We start from the raw sequence: 14261 nt of genomic DNA on the forward strand, positions 1-14261 counted from the left end.
CTATAGAACCACTAGCAGAATTGATAAGAACAGAAAATAATATAAAAGGGATAAAAATAAAAGACAAGGAATATAAAATCAGTTTATTTGCGGATGATGTTATAGTATACTTAACAGAACCAGAACTATCAATAAAAGAATTATATAAGAAATTGAAGGAATATGGAGAAGTATCGGGTTACAAGATTAACGTAAATAAAAGTGAAGTAATGCCTATGAATAATGCAGATTTCTCAAAATTTAAGAAGGAATCACCATTCAGATGGCAAATGCAAGCAATAAGATACCTAGGTATACAAATAAATAAAAATCTCGGCCAACTATATAAACTCAATTATTATCCACTAATGAAAAAATTACAGGACGATTTAGAGCATTGGAAAGATTTACCACTAACACTAATAGGAAGGATAAACTGTATTAAAATGAACATTTTTCCAAGGATATTATACCTATTTCAGGCATTGCCAATACACCTGACAGAGAAATTCTTCAAGGAGTTAAAGAAAATAAGAAGGAAATTTTTATGGAAAGGGGGGAAACCGAGGATAGCACTAGATAAATTAACAGAATGGTATAAACAAGGAGGCTTACAACTGCCAAACTTTAAAAATTATTATAGAGCCGCACAATTAAGATACCTATCAGATTTTTATCAAACAAGGGAAAAGCCAGATTGGACTAGATTAGAATTAGATAAAATAGGGGAAAAGATACCTGAACACATATTATATAAATGGGATGAAAGATTGGTACAACATAGAAGTTCTCCAGTATTACATCATCTACTCAATATTTGGAAGAAGATTCATGTAGAAAGAAATAAAACAAATTATCAATTACCAAAACTAATATTGACGCAAAATAAGTTACTCCCTTTTACAATAGATAACCTTTCCTTTAGAGAATGGGAGAAAAAAAGGATCAAAAGAATAGAAAATTGTTTTTCAGGAAATAGATTATTATCCTTTGAACAAATGAAAGATAAATACAATATAACACAAGATACAGTGCTGGCATATTATCAATTGAGATCCTACATGAAGGACAAATTAGGAAGCAGTTTGAGTTTACCAGAGGGAAGTAACTTTGAATATGTGATTACAAATACAATGGTAATAAAAAGATTTATAACAAATATGTATATTAAACTGCAAGAAAAGGAGAATGAGGAAACAAATGGTAAAACTAAACAAAAATGGGAACAAGATTTAAATATAAAGATAAAAAAGGAAACATGGGAGAAGTTATGTTCTGGATCGATGAGAAATACAATAAATACGAGGTTACGTATGATACAATATAACTGGATACACAGGCTATACATTACACCTCAAAAGTTAAATAAATGGGACCCAACAGTATCTGATAGATGTTTTCGATGTAAAAAAGAAATGGGAACAACAATTCATGCAATCTGGACATGTGAGAAAGTAGAAAAATTTTGGGAAGATCTAAACCAAATATTAAATTAAATTACAGAAAACAATATACCAAAGAATCCAGAGATCTTCCTCCTAAGTAACATAAAAAACAAAGAATTTGGAATTGATTTGGATGATGCACAAAAAAGATTTGTTAAGATAGCTCTAGTCGTAGCAAAAAAATGTATTATGTCAACCTGGAAATCGGAAGATAATTTGAAAATACAACAATGGTATATAGAAATGAATAAATGAATTCCATTAGAAAAAATAACATATAGTTTAAGAAATAATATGGAAATATTTGAACAAATATGGGAGCCTTACATGAAACATAATAGCGAAAACCTACCGGGGACATTCACTACCTAAATTAACGAAAGGAGAAGGAAATGAAAAGAATTGACTCAGTGGAATTTCTTGTTTATTTTTATTGAATGACAACATTGTTTGACTGGTTTAATGTATCCTAGATTTTGTACTTTAAATGGACGGGAGGGGGGAGGTAGGGAGGGTGGGATGGAGGAGGGAGGGGGGGGAGAAAATGGCACTGTATATATTTGAAAAGGAAAAAGTATGTATCATGGTTAATGTGGTTTATGGTGTGAAAAATAAAAAATTTTAAAAAAAAGGAAGGGTATGGGGTGAGAGGGAGGGGCACTCTCCCTTCAGGAGGGGGGGTTCACAGAGATATGGAGGGGTTTAAGCTGGGAGCTTTCTCAGAAAATAGAATGGGTTGTGGGAGTCATAAAGGGTGACAGAGATTTTTTTTTAAAATTTTTTTTATTTTTCACACCATAAATCACATTAGCCATGATATACACTATTTCTTTTTCACACATATACAGTGACTTTTTCTCCCCCCCCCTTTCCTCCCAAACCACCCCCCCACCCCCCCCTCTCATCCATTTTAGGTATACAATCTAGGTTGCATTAAGCCAGTCAGACAATGTTGTCATTCAACAAAATTACACCAGAAATTCTACTGAGTCCATTCTTTTCTTTCCTTCGCCTTCCATCAACTTAGGTAATGTTTGTCCCCGGTAGGTTTTCGCTATTGTATTTAATGTAAGGCTCCTATACTTGTTCGAATATTTCAATATTATTTTTTAACCTATATGTTATTTTTTCTAATGGAATACATTTATTCATTTAAATTTAGTAGTTTCTTCCTTTTAATTTGGTTATGTATTCCATTAATATTTAAAGACATATAGTTCAACGTAGCCATTTTATACTTTGTTTATCTTCTCTTTCCGTTTTTCCATCATTACCTTTCCTCCTTTTCCATTTCTGTTTTCTTATTTTCAACTCTTTATAAGACAACATTCCTACAACATCCAACAATTTCCTTATTCTCCTATTTCTATCTTATTTATCCCCAATCTCCCCTTCACCTCCTGAGTTGTCCTTTATCCCATGTCGGACAACCACATCTCCCCTCTCCATTTGGATTTGCGAATCCACTCGCAAGTGTCAACTGATTTTGCAGTGACCGCTATTTCCCCCCATCCCGCCTCCCCCAGAAAAGATTTAGGGTGACAGAGATTTTGAGGGGGTTTTAGTCAGGAGGGTGGTTCTCAGAGATAGGGCCAGAAAGGGCTAGAATCAGAATCAGGATTTATTGTCATAAACGTCACAAAATTCGTTGTTTTGTAGCAGCGTCACAGATGCAAATACATTGAAAAAAAAATTGGTGCAAAAAGAAAAGTTCCATTCAGGAATCTGATGGCAGAGGGGAAGAAGCTGCTTTTGTGCTGCTGGGTGTTTGTCTTCAGGCTCCTGGACCTCCTTCCCGATGGTAGCAGTGAGAAGAGGGCCTGGCCTGGGTGGTGGGGGTCCTTGAGAATAGAGGCTGCTTTCTTAACACACCGCCTCTTGTAGACGTCTTTGACTGGTGCCCGTGAAGGTACTGGCCAAGTTCACAACTCTCTGGAATCATTTTCAATCCCGTGCATTGGCACCTCCGTACCAGGCAGTAATGCAACCCGTCAGAATGCTCTCCACGGTGCACCTGCAGAAATTTGCAAGTCTTCGGTGATGTACCAGATCTCCTTAACCTCCTCACAAATATAGCCACTGGTGAGCCTTTTTCGTGATTGCTTCGCCATGGAGGCCCCAGGAAAAACAAAAATGTTGACACCCAGGTATTTGTTCTCAACTCTTTCCACTGCTGAGCCCTCGATGAGGACCGGTTCGTGTTCTCCTGAAGTCCACTATCAGCTCCTTGGTTTTGCTGACATTGAGTGGGAGGTTGTTGTGACACCACTCAACCAGCTGATCTATCTCCCTCCTATGTACGCTTCCTCATTGCCACCTGTGCGTCTGCCGCTGACCATGGTTGTCATCGGCAAATTTGTCGGTGACATTTTGAATTGTGCTTGGCCACACATTTATGGGTGTAGAGTGGGCTAAGCACACTCATGTTGATCGTCAGTGAGGAGGTGATGTTTCCAATTCGTACTGACTGTGCTCTTCTGATGAGACATCAGAGACGTCAGCTTCTGCAGGGATTCTCATTGGTTCCGTTAGGCAAGCTCATCGTGTAGCGAAGCATCACACCCATTTATGGTGTTTGGCTCACCTTATAGGATGTAATAGTCTGCAATCCCTTCCATAGCTGGCGAGTTTCTGACTAAGTCTCTGGCTTCCCTTGGAATTGCTTCATTGCTACTGAGACGGCCTTCCGTAGGTCGAACCTGGACTTCCTTTAGCAATCTGGATCACTGGTCTTAAAGGCCATTTTGTGAATACTTTGATTGATCCATGGCATGTGGTATAAAAGCTTGGAGCCTTCCTCAGTTGGTGAACAGTGCTGGCAGTCAGAAAGTTCTGCCCCTCCCACTCTCTCAGCACTGGACTGAGGTCAGGCTATGATCTCGGAATTGGGCCTCTCCACTGGAGATCACTACACTCACGGCCACCCTCCACTACACATCCAACAACTCTGAGAGGAGAGAGTGGAGACCACCAAGTTCACTAGTGACCTATCATGGACACTCACATCTTCTCACTTATCGGGAAGGCACAACAGCGACTGCCCTTTTTAGGAAGACTGAAGTGGGCAAGGCTACCGGCTGCCATCATGTCAAACATCTGCAGGAGGTCTGTCAAGAGTGTCCTGGCTGGCTGCATCACAGTGTGGGTACGGTTGCTGCAGAGAAATGGATTGGAAGTCAATGTACGGGACCATAAGAGCAGCAGAGGATCACTGGTATCTTCACCCCCCCTCCACCCCTGAAATGAACATGATCTATCAGGATCATTCTCTGAAGAGGGGACACAAAATCGTTGAGGATCCCACTTTCAGCTGCTCCCATCAGGGAAGAGATCCAGGAGGATCAGAGCCAGCACCACCAGGCTTCTTCCCACGGGCAGTGAGAATGGTGAACGACCAAAGGACCTGCACACACTGACCCTCCGAGACTCCCATATTTCTTAAACAATATTTACTTATTTATTTTTATACATTTATAATTTGTCCTGCACATGCATTGCTTGTGTGATGTCTGGTTGTGTGCTGCGTGTTTTGCACCGAGGACCGGAGAACGCTATTTCGTTGGGTTGCACTTGTGCAATCAGATGGCAATAAATTTGACCTTGACCTTAAATTCCGAGAACAGGCAAGTGAAGGGGTGGCTCCCACGGTGCTTTTATTGGCATTTTCTGTGCCATGCACCAACGGATGCATGATTTGTGGGGCTGGAAAGTGAGACCCCACTCAACAGGTTCAAAATGTCACGCAATAAAACATTAAAAATATAATATACATGACATACTTCTACTTTTCCCTGCCCTTAGGCAAACAGAGAGAACATTGCCACATCAACAACAGAAAGAGAAGCAAAGGAGACTCCATTCGCAGACATCCGAGTGTCCATCGATTCGCCTCCAGCCTCCCGCAACCTCTGCAGAGGCACAGACTCCGGTTCGATCCATCGGCCGCCCGAGCTCCAGATCCAAACCCCAACATGATCAGGCAGCCTTCAGCGGCCGGGGCCCCTCCAGGAGCCCTCTCTGCCCTTAGCGCCCTCTCGAATCTCGGGTGCAACCCCTGGTTCCCACAGGCCAGTCTCCAACGGGGACTGTGAGGCGGGGGTTCTTCAGCCGCTGAGTCCCTCGATGGTCCGCTGCCGTGGTCGCCGTCCTTCAGGGTGGCTTCTCCTTCTCACTGGTGGGGGTGTTCCGTTTCTGGTGCCTGTCCACTGCTCCTTGGCATCTGTAACCCATCAGGGTAGTTACCATGTCTCAACACAGGGACAACCACATTGGGCACAGACCTCCATGGTTGCAGAATTTCAGCTCCTTTAACAGTCCGTTTAAAGCAGGGGCGGCCAACTCTTTCACGCACGAGTTCAGATGTGCCATACAACTTTTGTACCCCCATTCAATTATTGCAAAAATAAGTTTGGAGTTAAATTACAGGTCTGCGCCTCTACCCTCAAGGACCCCCCACCACCCTGGCCATGGCCTCTTCTCACTCCTGCCATCAGGAAGGAGGAAGGAGGTGCAGGGGCCTGAAAACGAGCCCCCGTCGGCACAAGGGCAGCTTCTTCCCCTCCGCCATCAGATTTCTGAGTGAACCACAGACACTAATTCAATCTCGTCTTTTCCTTGCTCTGTTTTTTATTTATTTTTGTAAGGTGGTTTTATATTAACGTTTGCGCCATGATTGCTGCAGTAAAACATCGGATTTTGCGACATGCTCATTGCAATAAATTTAGATTCTGATGCACATGGACAGAGTTTCTGTAGAATGATGATTGGTGAAGAACTGAAAATGATGCAAGGAAAAATCTTGCTGATCAGGAGAGCAATGGAGAGATATTCAACCTGGGTGGCAAGGTTAGCACGGCGCAAATCCAGTACTGTCTGTAAGGAGTTTGTACATTCTCCCCGTGTCTACATGGGTTTCCTCCAGGGGCTCCAGTTTCCTCCCACCCTCCAAAACGTACCAGGGGTTGTAAGTTAATTGGGTGTAATTGACTCGTGAGGGCCTTGTTACCCATGCTGTATGCCTAAAATTAAAATCCCTGTATAAAAAATATTAAAAATGAAGCCTTTAAAAGGGAGCCTGATGAATATCTGAAAGGCTCCAGCAGCAACCAATCAGGTTGGCCGCCCTGTACCTCAGTCAACCAATCACAATGTGGCGTCATATTCCACCATTGAACCAATCACTTGTCCATCTCTCTGCGGATCAGGGTCACTAGGGCAGTCTCGGGGTTATTGAGTAAAGGCCACAATGCAATCCCAGAAAGGATTAAACCAACGTTTAGTCCTCGGGAAGTTTGCAATGCTGATTAGAAACCCAAATATTTGCCCAGATAATTCCTCGCAAAGACTTGGGGCAAACAGAGCTCAGAAATTAAGGAACTTAACTGATTGGGGAATGTGGTCCGAGAAGAATTGCAAGTCACCCAGAAGCTGAGTGACGAGTGACAGTGTGCTTTTGGACTGTGACGTGCCTCTCAGGGTCCTATCGCCCACAGTAAACATTCCCTCTCTCGGCCACAGGTGCCCAGCGTGCACGGTTCCTGAACCGGTGCGGTTATTGCCCTAGGCCACTCCAAGAGCTCCCCCCGACTTCGTCGAGCACCTCAGCTCTGACTGCCGCAATAGTGCGGATCTCCCTGTGGCCACCCATTTCAATTCTCAGTCCACATACTGCCAGACTGAGACCATTCACAAATTGGAGGAACCGCACCTCATCTTCCATCTGGGCTCCCTCCAACCGGATTGTATGAGCGTCGACTTCTCCAGTTTCCATTTAGCCCCCATCTGTTCTTAACTCACAATTTCTCTCTCTCCTCCCTTTTCCATCTGTTTCCCTTCACAGAACCCAAAAAAACCGACTCCCCATCTCCTATTAATTCTCATCTTTTCTCTCATCATAACCTTTTCTCTGTTGGTCTGGATTCTTCCCCTTCCCATTCCTCTCTTTCACCAGGTTTTTAATGTAGGCCCCTTGCCTGCTTTTTGCCCATACCCCAGGGAAAGACTCAGGTCTGAAATGTCAGTAATATGTGTGTACCGCCCAAGGACGCTGCGAGGTCGGTTGAGTTTGTCCAGCATTTCTGTGTTTTTATTAGCTCCCCGCAAATCCATGAGCTCGAATCATTCAGAACAAGTGCACCCTTGTAAATTCCCATGGACAGACCCCATGTCATGGAAATACATGACATGTGTTACATCTCCCCTTAACCTTCTGTGAGAACAGCCTCGGTTCATCAGACTCCCTAACGGAACTGAAATCCTTCTTATCATTCCAGTAAATCCACCCTAGGCTTCCCATGACTGTCGCCACCTAAAAATTCACTGACGATTCCACGGTAATGGGTTGTATTAAAAGGGCCAATGATTTGGTGTACAGGAGGGAGATTGAAAATTTGGGTGAATAGTGTACCAGCAACAACCTTGCACTCAATGTCACCAAAACCAAGGAGTTGATTATTGACCTCAGGAAGGGAAAACCAGAGGTGGACGATCCAGTGATCATTGGGGGATCAGAGGTGGAGAGGGTGAGCAAATTTAAGTCCTGGGGAGTCACTATCTTGGAGGATTTTTCCTGGACCCAACACACCAATGGCATTGTGAAGAAAGCACATCAGCACCTTTACTTCCTCAGGAGTTTGCAGAGGTTCAGTTCGTCAACGAAACCCTGGCAAATTTCCACAGATGTTTGGTGAAAAGTGTGCTAACCGGCTGCATCACGGTCTGGTGTGGGGACACTAATACCCCTGAGCATAAAGCCCTCCACACCCCAGGACATCACAGGCAAAACCCTCCCCACCATCGAGAATATCTATGGGGAACGCTGCCGTCGGAGAGCAGCAGCGATCGTCAAGGATCCTACACCACCCAGCACATGTTGTTCTCACTGCTGCCATCAGGAGGAAGGTATTGGTGCCACAAGACTTGCCCCACTAGGTTCAGGAACAGCTGCTCTCCCCCTCCACCCTCAGACTCCTCAACGGCAAACTCAATCAGGGACCCATTTAAGAACTCTTACTTGTGCACTTTATTGATTATTTTTCCTCTCTATATTGCACAGTCAGTTTGTTTACATTTATTTATTTGTTCACATGTGTACGTTGAGTACAGTTTTTCTTTGCACAACCAATAGGTGGTAATTCTGCCTCACCGGCAGGAAAAATAATCTCAGGGTTATATGTAATGTGATGCATGTACTCTAACAATAAATCTGAAATCTGAAACCTTGCGCATGGAACAGGACCAGGCCAGGACAAGACCATATCTGGGACCTCACAGCGATACCACCATGGTTCCACTTAAAACATTCAAGGTGCCTTTTTTTTGTGAAAAAGCAGTATATTTGAGATACGACATGTGATACAGATGTAAAAAAAACTATCAACATTTACAGGCCAAAAAGAGATAGGAAAAGTTTCCTCACACAATCCCGGGGTGGGTCACAGGGTGAAGCCCCCTCTCCCCCATCCCGTCACACACTCCCATGGTGGGACACAGAGTGAAGCTCCCTCTCCCTGGTCCCATCACACATTCCCAGTGTGGGACACAGAGTGAACCTCCCTCTCCCCCTCATCCCATCACACACTCCTGGGGTGGGACACAGAGTGAACCCCCCATCTCTCCCCATTTCATCACACACTCAAGGTCTGTCCTCCTCATGCCATCTCGTCCCACCCACCCCATTGACCCCCCTCCCATCGGTCCCCCCACCCTGCGGACCCTCCTATCAGGCCTTCAGGCGGTTCGGATGAACACCAGCCTTCCGGAGTGGACGAGGTCGGCCACATAGACGAGCAGGTTGAAGGCGGTGAGGCAGGCCACAGCCACCTGCAGGTCCCAGGAGCAGGTGCCATAGCCCGGGCAGTGGGAAGGCCTCTGCGGACTTCCATAGCGCTTGTCGAAGCAGTAGATGGGCCACACCACAGTGGCGCTGACGTAGAGCAGGCCACAGAGCAGGGCGTAGGCACCCAGCGAGCGCTCGAGGGGTGAGGGGAGCCAGGCCGTACGCTCCGTCACACACAGGAGGATGACAATGACTGCCAGGATGAAGCAGATGCTGTAGACTGCCAGGCACCATTGCAAGGCCGGGTAGCGGGTGTAGCCAGCGCCGGGGACGAAGACGAAGATCACACAGGCCATGAAGGCCTCGACCACCTTGAGGAGGCCCGGCACAGTAGCCATGTAGCCGCTGGTCTCCCCAGGCCTTGCCCGGCTGTAGGAAACCTCAGCGGCGTTGGCCAGAGTGGCCAGGCAGGAAAAGATGGTGGCAGAGATGGTGTAGCCCTTCTCAGAACGACCTGCCACATCCACGAAGTATATGGGATAGATGATGGAGGCCGAGAGGCAGAGCAGGCTGCACAGGGCCGCCAGGGCGATGGGGGCGTTGCGCCAGGACACGGGGGCCTTGCCCACCAGGCCCGTGAGCTCCAGCAACAGCACTAGCGTTGTGCCGGTGAATGAGAAAATCCAAGCGAAGATGCACCAGCTGCCCAGCCTACCCGACCAGGCCCCGGCATGGATGACCAGACTGAAGGCCAGGCAGGTGAAGAGGACTGCTGCCAGCCGGCAGAGGCCCAGCCGTGAGGTCAGGGCCTGCAGGTTCAACAAGGCCATTGTCCTGAATCTGGTGTTGCCCGTTTAATTCCAAGCGGTGCTGGGACACTCCCTTGTTGCTCTCCTCCCTAGTTGGATCTTCACGTCTCTCTCTCTCCACCCGTTATCCCTCTTTATCTCCACCACTATCACCCCTCAATTTCCGCTCTACCTCCTCCTTACACTAACTCTCTCTCCCCGTCACTCTCTTTATCTCTCCGCCTCTCCCTCTCCCTCTGCCTCCCTCTCTATCTCTCTGTCTCTCCCCTCCCTCTCCCGCCCCTTCACACACACACACAAGGCTCCTGTTATGGTATGCCTCCCCAGCCAGGGTGTGGTTCTGTCAGCTCCCTGCCCACAGCCTGAGTCCAAGGTGCCTTCTTGAGGCTGAATGAGTGTCTCAGCCTGCCAGGAGGCTTCGGCACCAAACCTGACCAAAACCGAGAGGAGGGTGTGGGAAATGGGAACAACGCCAAGCCCCTTGTTGAGATGATCCCATATGGGGGGGATTTAATCTGGAGAAGCCTTGACCCTCCTCCCACGACAAGGGGTAAAATGTGGAACACGCTGTCTAGCACACAGACTAAGGAGATGGGAATGGTGGAGTGGAGAGGGTTGAGAGGCAGTTGTGAGGCAGAGGGGCCAGGAGGCTGACCCAGAGCTGAACGGAGCCACGCAGAAGGGTGGGGAGGGTTCAGCTTACCTTGGCCCACCCGGAGGGTAACTTTCATGTTTCTGGTTATACAGGCCCCTCCATTTCGGTTCTCCAGCCCTTCAGCATTCCCATCTGAAGTCGCTGTGGAAGAAGAGGACAGAGCTGAAAGTTGGGACCTCAAGGCACTGAATTTAGTCATACTCCTCAGTGAAAGGCCCTTCTGGCCCACCTACTCCCCTCCCCCATACATACGTTTTTGGAGGATGGGAGAAAACCTGCGGGAAACCCATGCAGAAACGGGGTAAAAGAATGCCACGGTACCGCTGCGCTTAATCATGCTGACCAGATTAACGTAGCCAGGAAAAGATTTTCCTGTGCTGTGCTGCCCACAGCTCCTCAATTTTTCGCCCCCTCCTCTCTTTCCCACTCCCTTCCCCCAACTCTACTCAAGTTCAAGTTTATAATGCAACAGATGCAACCTGACAAAACAGCCTCTCTCCAGACCACGGTGCACACACATAAACAAACAATCCACAGTACATAAATAATCATAAATATAAATATTTGGGATGATTGTCACGGTTACAGGATCACAAAGAAGGCTAGATAGCGGTTTTGTGAGGGAGTTTCGCTATGTCACCGAAGACTCTCTTAAACGTCTCCATGTGCAATGTGGAGAGCATTCTAGGCGGATGCATCACTGCCTGGTATGGAGACGCCAACTCTCAGGACAAGAATAAACTCCGACACACACAGACCCTCACTGGGAGACGGGTCCCACAAACACTGACTCTTGGTGGGGGCCAGGTCCCTCACATACAGATCCTCATGGGGGGACGGGTCCCACTCACACTAACCCTCATGGGGTAACAGGTCCCACACACACTGACCCTCACAGGGGGGACAGGTCCCACACACGTACAGACCCTGACTAGGGGATGGGTCCCACACAGACCCTCACGGGGGGACAGGTCCCACATACACACAGACCCTGGATGGGGGACAGGTCCCTCACACACTGACTCTTGCTGGGAAGTGGGTCCCACACACACAGCCCCTCATGGGGGGATGGGTCCCACATACACGGACTCTCACTGGGGGACGGGTCCCGCACACTGAACCTCACGGGGGAACACACACTGACTCTCGCTGGGAGCCAGGTCCCTCACACACTGAGGCTCACGGGGGGAACAGTCCCCACACATACTAACCCTTATTGGGGTTTCTCTCTCTCTCTCTCTCTCTCGTCTTGGATAAGTGTGGGATTGAAGAGAGAGAAGGAAACATGATGCATCTCAGGAAGAGTAAAGGCCAGAGGAGGCTCATGGAGTGTAGAGACGGTCTGATCACCCAGGATTGAGGCACCACACTCCTCCCCCAGTGAGGAGCCCCTTCACCGCCCCTCCAACAATGTGGAGCACCCTCACTGTCCCTCCCCCAGTGCAGAGTTCCCTCTTTTTACCTTCCCACAGTTCAGTGCTCCCTTCCCTCCTCTCTCCCAACTCGTAGCTCCCTCCCCACCCCTCCCCCAGTGCGGAGCTCCCTCACCCTTGACGCCGAAAAGCTTTGTCTCTCGGGGATCGGTGCTGACTTGCTGTGGATGTGTTTAATGTGACATGCCCCTCCGCCCCCCCCCCACCCTATTGTCCCTGGGCAAATATCAGACCAGCGTTGTCAACAGCAGCTCAGCGGAGTGAAGCTTATTGTCTGCCCAGAGCTGATCTGATTTGCTTTGTCTCCTAGCATGTTCCAGCATGTTGTCATCAATAAATCCAGAATACCCATTTCCTGCTGATGGGAGTTTATTTTGTTTTTGTAAGTGATGGTACAGATGTGGAGGGGCTGGGCAGGGAGAGAGGGGCTTGCCCCAGTGGGAAGCCGGCACTTTCACCAGCTTTCCTTCCGATCGTGACCGAGGAAGTGGACCGAGAGCCCGTGTGTCCCCTGAGTGACTGACTGCTCCTCGTCCCCCATGAGGGGATGATGCCAGTCAACCAGTACATTTGTATTTCATGTGTCAGTTCAGGAATTTGTTGGATCATTGGCTCACGCTGACTACCAGTTGTCCTTGATAAGATAGCATGGCTCTCACGCTGTGAGCTACTCCCTCACTCCCTCCCACAATGTTGAGCTCCCTCAGCACTGCCACTCCCACAGTGTGGAGTTTCCTCAGTACTGCCCCTCCCACAGTGCGGGTCTCCCCCAGTACTGCCCCTCCCACAGTACGGGGTTCCCTCAGCACCGCCCCTCCCACAGTGGGGAGCTCCCTCAGCACTGCCCTTCCCACAGTGCAGGACTCCCTCAGTACTGCTCCTCCCACAGTATGGGGCTTCCTCAGCACCACCCCTCCCACAGTGGGGAGCTCCCTCAGCACCGCCGTTCCCACAGTGCGAGACTCCCTCAGTACTGCTCCTCCCACAGTGAGGGGCTCGCTCAGTACTGCCCCTCCCACAGTACGGGGCTCCCTCAGCACCGCCCCTCCCACAGTGCAGAGCTCCCTCAGCACTGCCCCTCCTTCAGCTCTACCTCCCATTCACAGCCCAGCAAATTCCCCCTCCTGGGGTTTCCCAAATTCCCTTTGAACGTTCCTGTTGAATCAGCTCACAGGGGGCCTTCAGGCAGCGAGTTCCGATCATACCTCACTGCAGAGAAACATTCTCCTCCTCCTCTCCACCTCAAATTTTTCTGCTGAGTCCCCCTCACCCCTTCACCATCCTTCCCCAGGACCAATTGCCCCTTCCTCCCCCTATCTAAACCCTACCTGATCCCCAGCGCCTCAATGAAATCTGTCCTGAAGGAGCAGTTCCTCAGTCAGCCCCCATCACCAAGGATAGGGAGGGGCATATGGAATGGTTAGGTTGGAGGCGAAGACAACCTTGCTGGTGAGGGGGTTAGGTGCAGTTTGAAAGGGATGTATCTGGGCTAGAGAGATTTGGCGATAGAACCACAGAACACTACAGGACAGAAATAGGCCATTTGCCCCTTCTAGTCAGTGTCAAACTATTTCTCTGCCTCGTCCCACTGACCTGAACTATATCCCTGTATTCTCCTCCTCTTCATGTACCTGTCCCACCGTTGGCATGGTGACAACCAAAATTCTGTTCACTTCCCAACCAAGTCTGCATGTACAGATCTGCGGTGAACAGCCCCCACCCCAGCCAGTGACACAAGGAGGGGAGCAGGATAGAGGGAGAGCTAGATCAGCAGGGAGGAGTTGGGGAGAAAGGGGATGGAACTGAGAATTTGGGCAGAAGGAGGGTGGTGATGAGGACAATAACAGAGCGGTGCGTTAGAGGTCCTCAACAGCACAGACACTTCCCAAGAAGGCTGAAGAAGGCAAGGCTACTGGCCACCATCTTGACAATCTTTTAGGGGCACAATTGAGAGCATCCTGTCTGGGTGCTGGCTCAGAATCACAATTTATTGTCGTGAATAGGTGTCACGAAATTTGTTGTTTTGCCGGCATGGTTGCCGTAGCAGTTAGCGCAGTGTTGTTACAGTGCTAGCGGGTTCAAATTCCGCTCTCTCTGTAAGGAGTTTGTACAGTCTCCCTGTGTCTGCGTGGGTTTTCCCCAGGGAAAACCTCTCACCGTTCG

At 48.2% G+C, this 14261-nt stretch overlaps 2 protein-coding genes across 2 annotated transcripts in view; both read right to left on the bottom strand.

The window, feature by feature from the left end:
• Positions 1–14261, bottom strand: part of efnb3b (ephrin-B3b) — a 102200-nt gene that overhangs the window by 8221 nt on the left and 79718 nt on the right. The window contains exon 3 of the mRNA XM_069920102.1: positions 10714–10806. Within this exon, the coding sequence (XP_069776203.1) occupies positions 10714–10806 (93 nt within the window). The remainder of the gene's footprint in view (positions 1–10713; positions 10807–14261) is intronic.
• Positions 9116–10162, bottom strand: LOC138754991 (myeloid-associated differentiation marker homolog). Its single transcript, XM_069920103.1, has one exon. The coding sequence runs from the start codon at positions 10029–10031 to the stop codon at positions 9153–9155; it is 879 nt and encodes a 292-aa protein (XP_069776204.1). The 5' UTR covers positions 10032–10162; the 3' UTR covers positions 9116–9152.

This window comes from Narcine bancroftii, chromosome 2, assembly GCF_036971445.1.
Source record: "Narcine bancroftii isolate sNarBan1 chromosome 2, sNarBan1.hap1, whole genome shotgun sequence".
Classification (NCBI taxonomy): domain Eukaryota; kingdom Metazoa; phylum Chordata; class Chondrichthyes; order Torpediniformes; family Narcinidae; genus Narcine; species Narcine bancroftii.

Bases quoted from the DNA above. Each gene is read 5' to 3' on its own strand.
- LOC138754991 (XM_069920103.1), bottom strand. From the start codon at position 10,031: ATGGCCTTGTTGAACCTGCAGGCCCTGACCTCACGGCTGGGCCTCTGC.